Here is a 16,776-nt window from a genome sequence, read left to right as displayed (position 1 = left end):
AGGAAACTTAGGCAAACATAAGTTTAAGTGACTTGCCCAAGGTCACACAACTAGTAAGTGTTTTACATACATACACACATGACATATCTTTAGTAATATAGAAGCTCCCATATAGATCTTGACTTGGTAACACATCATAACCTCTGATCTGCTGAACTAGGGTAGCCACAATGGATTTGGACACACACACATAAGCCTCATTCTGTGGGAAGTATGTTATGGCCCCTTTCTAAAGTACATACATGACAAAGTGATTCCTGGCTGATGCCTTGAGCCCAGGGAGAGAGTAGTTTGAACCAAAGGTGATGAGGTACTGAGCTAGGAAGAGTTATTTCTTCAGTGGGCTATAAAAGTTGTAGTGTATCCCTTGGGCATCTGCCAGCTCTCCCTTAACTTCTTCTAGCAAGGGAGGAAAGGGCTTTCTTTCCCTGTCCCATAGTGGACCAGAAAAATAACAGAACTGGGGAGGCATAAATTAACCCCCCCCCCGCCCCATGCTCCCATAACATCAGCCAGGAATATTGGGCAAGGAAGCTGTGATACAAATGTGGGCATTTAGCACTCATTTTGCTCCTGGGCAGTCTGATCTGGGATCCTGGTGGGGGTCCTCTTGAGTCAGGCTATAAAGTTAACTCAAGTATCTGACAGGAAGCGACTGAGATTTCTAAGGAAACTTGTTACTAATTGATTTAACCTCCTTACTGGTGGCTTCTATTTGCTTTTATTTTCCTGAATTACTTTTATTTTTTTTAACATTTATTAATATTCATTTTTAATCTGTTTACATACTTCATGCCCCTACTTTCCCCTTCACCCCCCCGCTCTTCCCCCACCCATGGCCGACGCACATTTCCACTGGTTTTAACATGTGTCATTGATTAAGACCTATTTCCAAATTGTTGATACTTGCATTGGTGTGGTAGTTTCGAGTCTACATCCCCAATCATGTCCGCCTCAAGCCATGCGTTCAAGCATTTGTTTGTCTTCTATGTTTCCTCTCCTGCAGTCCTTCCTCTGAATGTGGGCAGCATCTTTACCATAAATCCCTCAGAGCTGTCCTGGGTCATTGTATTACTGCTGGTACAGAAGTCCATTACATTCGATTTTACCACAGTGTATCAGTCTCTGTGTACAATGTTCTTCTGGCTCTGCTCCTTTCACTCTGCATCGGTTCCCGGAGGTCTTTCCAGTTCACATGGAATTCCTCCAGTTTATTATTCCTTTTAGCACAATAGTATTCCATCACCCGCATATACCACAGTTTGTTCAGCCATTCCCCAATTGAAGGACATACCCTCTTTTTCCAGTTTGTTGCCACACTACAAAAAGCGCAGCTATAAATATTTTCGTACAAGTCTGTTTATCTATGATCTCTTTGGGGGTACAAACCCAACAGTGCTATGGCTGGATCAAAGGGCAGGCATTCTTTTATAGCCCTTTGAGCATAGTTCCAAATTGCCAGCCAGAATGGCTGGATCAGTTCACAACTCCACCAGCAATGCATTAATGTGCCAATTTTGCCACATCCCCTCCAACATTCATTACTCTCCCCTTCTTTCATTTTAGCCAATCTGCTAGGTGTGAGGTGATACCTCAGAGTTGTTTTGATTTGCATTTCTCTAATTATTAGAGATTTAGAACACTTTCTCATGTGCTTATTGATACTTTTGATTTCTTTACCTGAGAATTGCCTATTCATGTCTCTTGCCCATTTTTCAATTGGGGAATGGCTTGATTTTTTTATACAATTGATTTAACTCCTTGTATATTTGAGTAATTAGACCCCTGTCAGAGTTTTTTGTTATAAAGATTTTTTCCCAATTTGTTGTTTCCCTTATGATTTTGACTACATTATTTTTGTTTGTACAAAAGCTTTTTAGCTTAATATAATCAAAATCATTTAATTTACATTTTGTAATTTTCTCTAGCTCTTGCTTGGTTTTAAAATCTTTCCTTTCCCAGAGATCTGACAGGTATACTATTCTGTGTTCACTTAGCTTATTTATAGTTTCCCTCTTTATGTTCAGGTCATTCACCCATTCTGAATTTATCTTGGTGTAGGGTGTGAGATGTTGATCTAGACCTAATCTCTCCCATATTGTTTTCCAAATTTCCCAGCAGTTTTTGTCAAATAGTGGATTCATGTCCCAAAAGTTGGGCTCTTTGGGTTTATCATACACTGTCTTGCTGACGTCATTAACCCCAAGTCTATTCCACTGATCCTCCTCTCTGTCTCTTAGCCAGCACCATATTGTTTTGATGACTGCTGCTTTATAGTATAGTTTAATGTCTGGTACTGCTAGGCCCCCTTCCTTCACATTTTTTTTCATTATTTCCCTTGATATTCTTGATCTTTTGTTATTCCAAATGAACTTTGTTATAGTTTTTCCTAATTCAGTAAAGAAGTTTTTTGGTAATTTGATAGGTATGGCGCTAAATAGGTAAATTAATTTGAGTAGAATGGTCATTTTTATTATGTTAGCTCGTCCTACCCACGAACAATTAATGGTTTTCCAATTGTTGAGATCCAGTTTTATTTTTTTGGAAAGTGTTTTGTAGTTGTTTTCGTATAATTGCTGTGTTTGTTTTGGTAGATAGATTCCCAAGTATTTTATATTGTCTAGGGTGATTTTAAATGGTGTTTCTCTTTCTACCTCTTGCTACTCTAATGTGTTGGGAATATATAGAAATGCTGATGATTTATGTGCATTTATTTTGTATCCTGCAACTTTGCTAAAGTTGTTGATTATTTCTACCAGCTTCTTAGTTGATTCTCTAGGATTTTTTAAGTAGATCATCATATCATCTGCAAAGAGTGATAGCTTAGTCTCCTCCTTGCCTATTTTGATGCCTTCAATTTCTTTTTCTTCTCTAATTGCTATTGCTAGTGTTTCTAGTACTATGTTGCATAATAGAGGTGATAATGGGCATCCTTGTTTCACTCCTGATCTTATTGGGAAGGCTTCTAATTTATCCCCATTGCATATAATGCTCTTGCATCTCCTTTTTAAAGATGGATGTGTTGAGTCATGGGATTGAAGCCTTGCAGGCAATATTGCTGGGTGGAAAGAGTGGATGCCTTGCCACATCAGAATTTAGTCATAGTTCTGGAGAATATCCCTGCATCTCTGCTTTTCAAATCAGACACTTAAGATGTGTTGAACAACAGTTGCTCCATCACTCAGTGCCATGATTTCTGATATCATCTCTGGTACTAATTGGAATTGGAATGGGTGAGGCCCTTAGATTTCCCTGTTAAGTTGATCTCTAAGACAAAGATTTCTTCCTTCCTGGAATTGTTGAGAGACACAGCTAGAGGCAAATGGTCATAAAGCTCTCTGTAAATATGGAAAACTTAGTATATGCAATATTTTATTCCTTAAAAATATAATTTATTGCTATTTGACAAATGAGTAACTCAGATAATTTGCTGATTATTTGATCTTCATGATGTCAAATAACTACAAGGTGCTGAGTTTTTTTTTTCTCCACTGAATTCACTGATTGTTGATGACACTGAGACATAAACCAAAAAGCAGAATTATGGTATGGAGGAAAGAGTATTGATGTGATTTTAGAAGATCTGGCTTCATATTCCAACAAGATGTTACCTGTATGGCCCTAGGCAAGCCAATTCTTTCTGAGTCTTTGCTTCTTCATTTGTAAAGTGGGAATTATCTTATTCATATGTTACAGGGTTCTGAGGAATGTGTTTTGTTTTTTTTTACTGCAAAAGCACTATCTATAGTAGGACCTCATTTTACACAACCAATAATTTCCAGGATCCTTTGTGTAAGTTGAAAATTGTGCATAATAGCATACCCCATAATTTAATAAATATTCTTATATGAACACCATTAGGCACTTTATGACTTTTCTTAGGCTCATCAGAGCTACCAGAATCACTACTCTTGTACTTCAGGGCCATTATTAATAACTAAATAGCATTACTGAAACAAAGAGAAGCACTACTCAGATGTGGACACAACTTGTTACAAGTGAGAACTCAGAACAAAGACTGATGGTGGGAGCTAATAGTTGGCACAAAACAATATAAATGCCTCAAACTAACACTTCTCAGAGCAATAATGAAAGTGGGTGAACTGGTGCTTGGGAAATTGGAACAAATTTTTGCACATAATTAAAAATTGTTATCTTACATATTTTTCTGCCTTTATTTTTTCTGATTGGCAATCTCATATATCTGAATTTGCTTGGGTTGAGCTTGCATAAAATGAGTTCCTACTGTAAATGTGAGTAGTTGTTACTTTAGTCTCAGAAGACCTTCCCTCCCTCTTTATATTCTGTAAGAGCTAGTTTCTGGGTAGGAGGAAGACCTAAGACTAACACTGTGACTAGGTCTGTATCAATTTAGTGAATTGGTCTATGATGCAGCATACAAAGTCCAAGTTACTCACCACAGTATTTGCCCTATCAGAATGGCCATGGTTTCCTCATACAAACAATCTTTAAGACCATGGACTTTTTTTTCTTTTCATACATGGTTGTAACCTCTTTTCATGGCCATATCTTCATGTAAGCCATTAATTGAGAAAACTAGGTAATAAAAGCAAAAGAATACTTTATTCTAACAAGCTTAGCTACAAAATTTTTAAATTAAATTTACTTTCCTCCTTAGTTACATATAAAATGGTTTCTCACATTTTAAAAATAATTTTTTTAAAGTCTCAAATTTTCCCCTTTCTTTCTCACCCTCCTGCATTGAGATGGTCAGTAATCTGATATAGATTTAGCTTTTAGCCAGAATTTTTTTAATGAATAGAATTTATTTACAAGTGTCTCAGCCCTTCCTTCCTCTTCCTGCATCATAAAAGGCATCATCTGGAAGACAGATATGTTGGTATAAATTATGTCTTTCATGTCTTCGTTTTTCATTTCATTCTCTGGAAGTAAGTTATTCTTTAAATTAAGTTTGTAGCTGTGTTTGTTGTTCTCTTGGTTCTACTCATTTCACTATTCACTTTTCCATATAGTTCTTTCCAAGTTTTTTAGAAATCAGCTTGCTCGTTGTTTCTTACAGTTTCTTTCAGTATTCCATCACAATCATATGCTGCAACTTGTTTAGTCATTCCCCAATTGATGGGTATCCCCCTCAATTTCCACCACCGAGAGCTGCTATAAATATTTTGGAACATATAGATTCTTTTCCTTTTTCTCTGATCTCCTTGGGAAACAGACTCAACAATGGTGTTGCTGAGTCTAAGGGTATACACAATTTCATAACTATCTGGGGAAAATTCTAAATTGCTCTCCAATTAACTTGAATTCTTTAAGAAGAACTGAATGAATGGATTTAGGTGAAATGAGCATAGCCAGGAAAACAATGACCACAATGACTAGAAAAATGGAAATGGAAAGATCAGCAACAAAACTAAATTTGGGACTATGCAATTATAATGACTAAGAAGTTTGGTCCTAGAGAAGAGTTGAGGAAAAAAGCTCCTCTCTTCCTTCTTGGCAGGGATTGGTTGATATGGTTATGGCATACTGCACATATTGTCAGACTCAATCTAACATATCAGGGATGGTTTTCCTGAACTAGTCATTTCTCTTTTTTATTTTATTCTTTGTTTTATGGGATGCTCGCTGGGTCCAGGAGACTGGAGGGATATATTAGAAAATGAAGATGATTATAAAAATTGATATTTTAAAAAATTAAAGGAAAAAGATGAAAAAAGGAAAAAATGTTAAACAAAAAGCCTTGATAATATACTCTATGGCTTGCTCATGAATTATCAAGCTAATCATAATAGTTTTCCACTTTCCTTTGGCTATTTATTTTTAGATCATCTAGTTTAACCTCTTCTTTTTTGTAGATGAGAGTCACTAGTTCCTAGGCTTCCTAGATCTTCTTCCTTAAAAAAATTGATAAAGATTTTTAAAAATTAAAGGAAAAAGATGTAAAAAGGAAAAAAAGAGCTAAACAAAGGACTTGATTATATGGCTCACTCATGAATTTTCAAGCTAATCATTGTAGTTTTCCACTTTCCTTTGGCTATTTATTTTTAGATCATCTAGTTTTTCTTTTTTTGTAGATGAGGGTAACTGGTTCCTAGGCTTTCTTCCTTAAGAGTTCAATCCCGAGGCTTTTTGCACTTCTTGCTCTTCATGATCTCCCTTAGAAATCTCATCTGCTTTTTAGGCTTGTCATTTTTATGTGAATGAATTCCCAGGACCATCTCTGCCTCTCTTCTAGACTCCAGGTTGATCTTGCATTGTTAGTTTTCTTTTGGCTGTCCTCATTTGATTTTTCCCACTTTCAACTCAGACTCAAGTTAGGCTCCTGGGAGTATGGATCTGGAGATGGAAGAGACCTCAGAGACCATTTAGATTCTCCCCTCATTTTATAGATGAGGAAACTGAGGGAAGTTAAGTGACTTATATAAGGTCACATTGGTAGCATTAGAGATGTGATTTGAACCCAAATCCTTAGGCTCTAAAGGCACCGTTCCTTCTACTTTATCATGGCTGTCTGTACCACACTGTCTAAAAATGAATTTATTTCCTCCTTCAATTGGCTCGCTTTGCTAATTTCCCATTATTTGCCAAGGACAGGCTGAAACTTTGGAGTTGTCCTTGATGCTTCTGCTTCTGTTATTCCTGCCCCATGTTTCATCAGGAGGTTTTTGGAGACAACCATACAAGCCAGCAATGCATAAAACAATAGGCCTTTATTGTATTATTATATTTTTGTTTTAAAATAAAATTTATTGCAATAATTATATACATAATTATTGCAATAAATTATATATATATATGACTGTGTTTCCCTAGCTTCTCCAGCCTGGAAGTTTATTATCTTTTTCCCCCAAACCTTCTCCTCTCCCCAACTTTCTTATTATTGATGAAGGTACCTCAAGAGTCACCCAGGCTCACCACTTTACTGTTATCCTTGACTAAACTTACTCCACATATCCAGTCTATTGTCAAATTATGTTGTGGTTTTTTTTCCTGCCTTCCCAACATCTATAGGTAGCCTGAGGCAGGTAGATAGCTCAATGGGTAGATAACTGGAAGTGGAAACACTGAAGTTGGGAAGAACTGAGTTTCATCCAACCTCAGACACTTCCTAGCTTTGTGACTCTAAGCAAGTCACTTGACCACTCTCTGCCTCAGTCTCCTCAATTGTAAAATGGGGATAATAATAGCACCTATCTCCTGAGGTTATTGGATCAAAGGAAAGGCTATTTGTAAAGCATGCAGCACAGTGTGCTTGGCATTTAGAAAGTACTTAATAAATGCTTATTTCTTCCCTTTTCTGATTCAGATAGCTAGCACCCCAACAGAGGCCCTCATTACTTCTTACCTGGACTATTATCACAGCTTTCTCATTTATCTCCTTGCCTCAACTCTCTGCCTGTTCCAATTCTTCCTCCACTCAGCTGCAAAAGGAATTTTCCTCAAGCACGAGTCTGACGTTTGCTGTCTGATGCTTCATGATCTCTTTTGGGGTTTTCTTGACAAAGATTCCAGGGTGGTTTGTCATTTCCTTCTCTGGCTTATCTGACAGATGAGGAAACCGAGGCAAACAGGGTGAAGTGACTTGCCCAGAGTCATGCCACTAGTGCTCTCTTCACTGAGCCGCCTCGCTGCCTGCTCCCTGACTATGTTACCCCCTACTCAACTTCCATTAGCTACCTGATATCTCCAGAATGAAACATAAAGTCCTCTTTTTGGCATTTGAAGTCCTTCACAATCCAGCCACATCCTAGTTTTCCATTCTTCTTTGTCACTTCCTTCCATATACGCAGCACCGTCCAGTTTGCTTCCCCAGCCTGACTCCATGCCTTTACATCTTCTGTCCTCTCTGCCTGGAATGCTCTCCCTCTTTGTCCCTGTCTCTCAGTTCTCCTAACTTCTGCCCAGACTGTCCTTTCTCTGTCTTCCTCCTCTCTCCCCCCAGGGCCTTCCTCCTGATATTGCCTTCCATTTTGCCTGCAGGAATCTTGCATATGGTTATTCCTATATTGGCTCCCCACTAGAAGGGAGCTCCTTGAGGTTTCTGCTTTCCTTTGTATGCCCAGCATTTAACATGGCACCTGGCATCTAGTATGGGCTTAATAAATGTTCATTGAAGCAATATTGGAATGAAATTCACTGTGAAAATCTTGGCAATTCTGATCCATACAACTATCCAAGATAGTTCCAAGGAGCTCATGATAAAAAATGGTCTCAGCCTCCAGAGAGAGAACTGAGAGACTGAAGTTATTTTCTTTTTATTTTGGCAACATGGTTAATACAGAAGTGTGTTTTGTATGTCTCCACATGTATAATGGATCCTTATTTCTTCCCTTCTCAATGTGTGTGGGAAGGAGAAAATATGGAATTCAAAGTTAAAAAAAACAACAAAAACTAAATGCTTATTGACTGACCAGCAGCCTTCATGAACCTCAGTTTCCTCATCTATAAAAACATATTTATATTTGATTTCTTCACTTTACTAGCTCTGAATTCTAGGATGTTTGAGAGGTGATATACTTTGGTAGTTGCAGTCCATGTGGCTGGACAGAATAAATAAAGCCTCATTTTTGTAAAATTGTAGCAGCTGTATAAATGGAGATTTTGAATGTTGGACTTCATCCCCCATAAGTCCCTTAGTTTTCCCAAAATTCCCTTTAATCTCTCCTGTGCCTCCACATTTGTGTGGTCACGTTATTGTTTTATATTTGACTGTAACTCCTCCCTCTTCCTCTTTTGCTCTGGCGAGTGGGCTGAATAGCTAGATCTCTTACTTTAGTTATTATTAATAAAACTTTATTAAATGTAATATTTAGTTATTGGATATTAATTTTGAAATCCACATAGCCCATGTCCTGGGCGTGTGGTTCTCCCATGAACCCTGGAACCAAAGGCTTAAAAATTCAACATCTTTTTGATCCATCTGATGGCTTCAACACAGATTTGTATTTTCTGTTACAGATTGCCTTTGTGTTATATCCCCTCAATGGAGGCCCTGAATGGAATCAAACAGATCACGGCAACATGTTGTTTCTGACCATATGTTTTTGCTGGCATTATGCATTCACTTATTTCATCTTGGGTATGAATTATGCTTTTATCACCTGGTAAGTTAACTGTTATTGGCCTTTGGGGATCAGTTCTACAGATTACAAGGCATAGGAAGGGTTGGTAGTGCTGAGCCCTGATCCATTCAGAGGGCTTTTTGAAAAAAATCAATTTATTTAATTGATTAAATTAGAATATTTTTCCATGGTTACATGAATCATGTTCTTTCCTTCCCCTTCTCCTGCCCTGCTCCCAGACCCATCGAGCAATTCCACTGGGTTTTACATGTATCATCAATCAAGACCTATTTCCATATTATTAATATTTGCAATGGGGTGATCACTCAAAGTCAACATCCCCAACCATATCCCCAATGAACCATGTGATCAATCAAATGTTTTTCTTCTGGGGTTTCCATTCAGAGGACCTTTGACATTAAAATGAAAGGCAAGGGAGAGGAAAGCTGACTGGATGTTTTGTTTTGTTTTTTTTCCAGAGAAAAATTAACATTAATTTAATTTAAACCATTAACTGGTTTAAAAAGGCAGGGAAAGCTAGGTAGCTCGGTGGATAGAGAATGAGGCCCAGAAATGGTAGGTTCAAATCTGACCTCAGACACTTCCTTGTTTTGTGACTCTGAGCAAATCACTTAACCTCCATTACCTCTCCCTTACTGCTTTGTTTTATTTTTTTCTGGGTTATACATGTATTATCATGCAAAATACAGTCCCATATTATTCATTTTTGTAAGTGAGTAATGATATAAAACCAAAATCCTAAAACATAAGCCCAGCTAAACTACAGTGAAAATTGTATGCTTTCATCTGCATTCTGACTCCAGCAGTTCTTTCTCTGTAGGTGGATAGCATTTTGTCCTAAGTCCCTTGGAATTGTCCTGGATCACTCTCTTGCTTCTAATAGCCATGTCTATCCATTTGAGCATTCCACAATATGGCTGTTATCACATACACCTTGCCATTCTTTTGCCTTGGAATTGAAACAGGTAGTAAGGGTTTACAAAAAAGGGAGTGAGACAAATCTGGCCTTAGACACTTCCTAGCTGTGTGACCCTGGGCAAGTCACTTAACCCCCATTGCCTAGTCCTTACCATGCTTCTGCCTTGGAACCAATACACAGGATTTATTTTAAGGTGGAAGGTAAGGGTTTAAAAAAAAGGTGGAGAGTGAGAGGGGACTCACAGAACTTTCCGAATGCTGTGCCAAAGAGCTTGAATTTTATTTGGTAGGTAATAGAATCAATGAAGATCACAGCAATTTTGGGAAAGATTTTCTGGTCACTGGTTACCAATGGGACTCAAGAAATATTTATTGGGTACTTAAAAACACAAAGAGAAGAGGTAGTTCCTGCTTCTTTTTTTCCCCTATGAATGTCATTCAGCTGAACTGTCAGTTAGCAAACAATGAATTTCTTTTCTTTGTTTTATTTTATTCCAATAACAAATTTACACATAAGTTTTCAAAGTTACCTAATTCATGTGGTCTCCTTCCCCTCTGCCTTCCTCTCTCCCAGAACTGACAAGCAATTCCAGAGTATTATCATGCAAAACAAGTTAGCAAACAATGAACAAGCACTTACTAAGCACTTGCTGTGTGCCAGGCACTGGGCTATAGGTACTGAGGAGACAGAAATGGTGTTTTAGCTGTTGGTTTTAGCAGGTTGCCTGTCCTGATGGTTATGGACCTTTCGTCTTAGCCAGCCAGTGACTTCCAAAATGAAGGATTTGGAAACGTGTAAGATACCAAAGATGACCTCTTACACTTCTTTCCCTCAGTTGATTTGATGCAAAGGGCACATCTAGGGCAGTCCTCTGGTCATTCAGGGCTTTGACTAATGCCCCCTGGCCCCCTGAACCTCTCTTGGCACGGCTGAAGCCAAGGATTGGTGGTTGTCTCTCTCTTGCTACCTCCAAAATTAAATGGGAATGAAGCAGGAGTGAGAGGCGATGGAGGGTCTTGCCTTAGGAGCAGCAAGGAGATGTGCCACGGTGGATGGTAGTGTGGAGGGAATACAGTCAGTGTAAGAAGCCTGCAAAGGGAAGAGGAGGCCAGATTATGAAGGTAGAGGATTTTATATTTGATTTTTGAGGTAATATGGAGCCCCTAGAGTTGACTGATCAGTGGAGTGACATGTCAAACCTGCCCTGTAGGATTCCTAGGGTGGAAACTCCATGGATATAGATTAGCAACTCATCTGTAACTTAAAGTCCTTTAGAGTTGCCTGGGGACACTGAAAGGTTTTTAGTTCTTTTTTTTTGTTGTTTTTATTTTATTTAACTTAAATTTTTTTTAAGTTATATGAAGAGACAATTTTTGATGATTGTTTTTGACCTTTTGGGATTCAGATTCTCTCCCTTCTTCCCTTCTTTCCCCTCCCCATGGTGGTAAATAGGTTTATGCAGGCTACTTTCATACAATACCTATTTCCCTGTTCCTCATGCTATGATAGAAAACACATATCACACATACAAGAAGAAACTCATGAAGAAAATTAAATGAAAGATGGTATGCTTTGATCAGCAATCAGACTTTAATAGTTCCTTCTTTGGCTATGGATAGCACTTTTTTTTTTTATCATGAGTCCCTTGGGGTTATCTTGGAACTTTGTTTTGCTGATAATAGTTTAGTCCTTCACAGATGAAGGGGTTTTAATTCTTAACTCCCCATAAATACAACAGGTATGAAACACAATTTGAAGGCCCCATAGTTCTGTATTTGAGGGAGAAGGTAGAGGTATAGAATCAAACATTAGTCAGAAAATAGATAAAATTGCTTAACAAGTGAATTTTATTATGCTTTCTTTTTCTTTTTTTTGACATGAGACTATTAGTACCCAGATAGTTTGTGAGTGAAAGGAGAGAAGTTGCATTGACATGGGTTTTTAACTGAAAATTTTCTGTCTGAATTTTCTGAAATTAATGCTATATTAGAAAAATAAGCAATTGTTAAAGGTCTTAATTTTTTTTAAAGCCACTGGACTTGTTAGGCAGTGTGGTACCGTAGTTAGAGATTGATCTAGCAGTCAGAAAAACCTTGGTTCACACTAGTCATATAACTCTGGACAAGTCATATCTTCTCAGTGTCTCAACAATTCTCTAGGAACTGAAGATAAGGAGTAGTTGTCAGCCTACATCCATGGAGGGAATTTATACCCAGGAAGTCCCACTCTGATGAAGTAATAAGTCTGGATCGTCATATGGATCAATTTAGTTTGATATGTCCAAAACAAAAATTTTTCACCATCTTCTCCCTAGAGAAGCCCCACTTTCAATCTTTCCTGTGTCTTTTTCAGAGTTCTTACTTTCTCAGCAAGACATTCACAATTATCATATACTGGAATAGAGAGAAGTTAAATGAGCTTGGAATGTCTACAGTAGAAAACCAAGAGTTACAAAATCAAGGCTAAAATTAAACTACTCAGCAATATGGGTCTTTGTGGATATTTCCATTTCCATTGTTATAGTTCCATGTGTACTGTTTTCCTGGTTCTGCTTCTTTCTCTTTGCTTTATTCACCTAAGTCTTCCTGTGCATCTTTTTAGTCCTTGTGTTATTTCTTAGAGCACAGTTATATTCTATTACATTCCTGTACTATAATTTGTTTGGCCATGTTCCATCCCCGATCAATATAGCCCTTGCTACTCATTAGCAATAATAATAATAATAATAATAATTCTTTAATGTAGACACTCTGAAAACTGTCTCTGGCACACTGTTTTGGTTGATCCTCACACATTCTTAAGCATTAATACAAATATGTCATCCTCACTTAATGATGGAAAAATTGAGCCTTGGAGAAGTTAAATGATTTGCCTACAAACATTTGGTTGTGGAGAATTAGACAACTTTACACCAGGTGAGATGAATTTATCATGAACACGTTGGCACAGTGCCTGGCATATTTTTGTTGCGTTGTTGAGTTGTTTTGGTCATATCTGACTCTTTGTGACCTTCTTCTTCTTCTTTTTTTTTTTTTTTTGGCAAAGACATTGGCGTGGTTTGCCATTTCCTTCTTTAATTTATTTTACAGATGAGAAAATTGAGGCAGATAGAGTTAAGTGATTAACACAGAGTCACATAGCTAGTAAGTGTCTGAGGCTAGATTTGAATGCAGCAAGATGAATCTTCCTGAATCCAGGCCTGGCATACAGTGGGCACTTAATAAATGTTTATTGAACATGAAAAATGTTTATTGAATAGAAAAATTAAACGAATAAAAAATGATGCTGCCATTGGTCTTATCTTACACAAGCTAATATATGCTTTGCACTATTAATTTGTAAAACAATCTATTAGAGATGTAAATAAAAGGCAATTACAAGGATTCTAAGAAAGCTACAAAAAGCTACTTGTATACAAGGGAGGACACTATGGAAAGGTGGAAAGAATACTGGACTAGAAGTCAGAAGAATGAATTTCTGTCCCAGTTCTCCCACTGATGAGATTTCCCATCTTCCACAATCACTGTGTGACCTTGGGAGTACCTTGTGGTGTTTGGATCACTACCCAGTGCGTCTGGGCTTTGTTTTCTTCTTACATCATAGGAGAAGGTTGAACATAATGAGTCCCAAAGACTCTTCTAGCTCTACCAGACTTTATGTCTCTGTAGTTATTCCTCAGTCATGGTGCTTTGTGGACCAGCACCACCCATTTCTTTTCAACAAATAATACAACCAAATTCTTTTGGGGGTTCATATAATAGTCACGTTTTATAAGGAAAATACTTGTAGTTTGTATTAGAGCTGGGCAAGGGATGAAATCAGCTGAATTATTCATGGCTCTGCCTACAGCTAGCATATGCCTTTCTATTCATTCACAAAACTCCAAAGCACAAAACTCTCAGAAGCCAAGCAGCAAAAGAAACAAAAAGGATTCTGGAGAGTAGGGAAGGAAAGGGGTGGCTAGGCTAGGCTTTTGTTTCACTCCCAACCCTATTATCTGGGAGAGGGATTGATTTCAACCCTTTCCTATCTAGGACCTTGGAGTAACTACTTAGGGAAATAGAATTCATTTAGTGTTTGTGTGAGCAAAAATCATTATAATGACTAAACTTGGGTCTGAAGAATCACTGGATACTAGATTTAGAGCTGGAAGCAGACCTTAAAGGCAATCAAGTCTAACCCCTCATTTTACTGATGAGGAAACTGAGGCCCAGAGAGAGTAAGTGATTTACTTGCCCAAGGTCACATGACTAGTAATTGTCTGAAGTTGGATTTGAACCCATCGTTTTGAGTCCATATTTTTCTGCATCACTTAACTACCTTTCTCTATCATCTTTATTTAGTGGGAAATAGGGAGCCATTTGAGGTTTTTGAATAGAGGAGAGGCTTAATCCAAGTGGTGTATAAGAATTACTTGGACAGCAGTATGAAGGATGGGTTGGAGTGAGGGTAAACTTAAAACTACCCTCTTAAGAGGCTATCATAATAGTCTAGAGAATTTCTTTTCAGGTGAGGGCCTTAATGAAGGTGTTTTTCTTGGAAGTGGAATAGAGAGGAGAGAGCCTGCTGAGTTAGTTTTCACACATGTTTGACTCTGAGGAGAAGGAAAAGCCAACAGTGACTCTGAAGTTTGGAGCTTGGCCTGATGGGAGTGTCTTCTCTGGTGGAATTAGGAGGAGAAGCAGACCCAAGAGGGAATGGGATGGATTCAGTTTGGGAGATGCTGAATTGAGGCACTTTCAGGAACTATGTCTAGGTGGAGTTACCCTGCAAGCAGCCAGATGTTCTGCAAATATCTGGGAATGAATGAATGAATGAACAAATGAAGAAGCATTTAAGCACTTATGCACCAAGTGTCAAAGAAATATTAAAACAAAAATAATCCCTGTTCTCAAGGAGCTTATAATTCTAATAGGGAAAGAAACTAGATGTAGCAAAAGGACCAGAGAGGTAGATTTTGGATTGGAAAGTTACAGAGATGGTAAGTGGGGACATAAGAGAGAAGATATATATATATATATATCTTTCCCAGGAGCAATGAGTTGGTTTTCATTAAAAAAAATTTTTTTAACCCCTTACCTTCTGCCTTAGAATCAATACTGCATATTGTGGTAAGAGCTAGGCAATGGGGGTTAAGTGACTTGCCCAGGGTCACACAACTGGGAAGTGTCTGAGGCTAGTTTTGAACCCAGGGCCTCCCATATATAGGCCTGGTTCTCAATCCACTGAGCCACCCAGCTGCCCCCCCCCCAATGAGTTAGTTTTGATGATGATTCCAGAACTGGAAAATGGATGGTACTCCATAAAGAGGTAAATATAAATATCTGGAAGTCATTTGTGTCGTAATAATGATGAAAGTCATGGGAGTTGATGCTATTGCCTAGTGCAGAGAGACAAGGGGATCAATAACAGTCTAGTTTAAGGGGGAAGGTGAGGAGGACCCAGAATTAAGACAGAGAAGTAGGCAGCGAGCCATGACTGAAAACCAAGGAGGAAGAGCTATCCCAAAGGAAGGGATGGCAAAATGAAAATGACTGTTCCACTGTCTGCTGTTTTGGATTACTCTTTCAAATTGCAAAGTTAATATTTTACTTTTAAAATTATTATTCATTCTTAATTACTTCCTTTGATTTGATTTGTAATGCCCCCAATTCAAATCTGTTTATGTCTAATGACAAATTATTCTTTCTTCTCAGGTTAATTAGATCAAAACTTAAGAAGACATTTCCTTCTGATATGAGATTGCTGAAAAACACTGAACGAGACCAAGAATCAGAAGAAGAAATATAATTTTGCTAGGTGCCTCTATTTTTCCAGTTAGACATCTTACCCTTAGGTTGATCTTCACTTGATGTCTATAAACATAGTTTGTCTGTGTTTGTGCCATTATTCTTGTTCTTCCTTATGTGACTAGCCTCCACGGTAAAGGTCAGCCTCCAAGGTAAAGGTCAGCCTCCAAGAAAGTTTATCTTGTCCTTTTACACTGGCTCTGTAAGGGTCAGTCTCAGCATACTGTATTCTCTCACCTTGCTAAAGAATTTCCATGTGTTGTTTTTAGGCCCAGGTATAAATTTTGAGAGTGGTTCACTTTGCACTTTAATTATGGAATCTGAGGGTTAAATGGCATTTCTCTGACTATTTAGCCCATCTTCCTAATGTTTGATGTTGCACATGGAAAAAGATGTGTATTATTTTGAGATGGGCTTAAATTATTTGAGCTAAACTTGCAACCATTTGTAACAATAAACATGGAATATAAAAGAAAGCATGGTGTAGTGGATAGCTTTGGAGCCAAGAAGACCTGGTTTTGTGTCCCACCTTAGACATAAAGTGTCTGTGTGACCCCGAGCAAAGTCACTTAACCCCTCAGTGCCCTGGACATGTAATATGGAGAAAGTGCTGATGGGCCTTGGTAGAGGGAGCTTCCTTATCTAAGAGTACCTAAGAGATGGCAGATCCAGGCACAATCTCCTTGCCTAAATGCAGCATTAACATGCCCTCTGTGCTAATAAGTTACAATCATTTGGAGCAGAGACTTTGCCTCTTTATTGCTAGCTATCCACTCTATCATCATTAGCACTTGGTATGGACATCTATCTGTTGGCAGTAGAATGGACCCAATGGAGATAACACAACACCCTCAGATAACATTACCATAGGTTGACGTGTGTTTAAATTTATTTGTGTATTAAAAAAACAAAACAAAACACGGCCTCAATTTCTGTCTCTTCTTGTAGTCGTATTTAAGCCACTTCCATGAGGCTGGAGTAGAAAGTGAACCGAAGGAGGATA

The 16,776-nt window shown here is 38.0% G+C and overlaps 1 protein-coding gene across 1 annotated transcript in view; it reads left to right on the top strand.

Moving 5' to 3' along the window:
• The window catches only part of TMEM45A (transmembrane protein 45A), a 39,306-nt gene extending 23,264 nt beyond the window's left edge, over positions 1-16,042 (top strand). The window contains exons 4-5 of the mRNA XM_044666807.1: positions 8,941-9,086; positions 15,681-16,042. Coding sequence (XP_044522742.1) covers positions 8,941-9,086; positions 15,681-15,774 — 240 coding nt within the window. The 3' untranslated portion in view covers positions 15,775-16,042. The remainder of the gene's footprint in view (positions 1-8,940; positions 9,087-15,680) is intronic.
• The last annotated feature ends 734 nt before the right edge of the window (positions 16,043-16,776 follow it).

This window comes from Gracilinanus agilis, chromosome 3 (genome assembly GCF_016433145.1).
Source record: "Gracilinanus agilis isolate LMUSP501 chromosome 3, AgileGrace, whole genome shotgun sequence".
NCBI lineage: Eukaryota > Metazoa > Chordata > Mammalia > Didelphimorphia > Didelphidae > Gracilinanus > Gracilinanus agilis.
The sequence above is the reverse complement of the archived record's forward strand: the minus strand, read 5'-3'. Positions and strand labels throughout refer to the sequence as shown.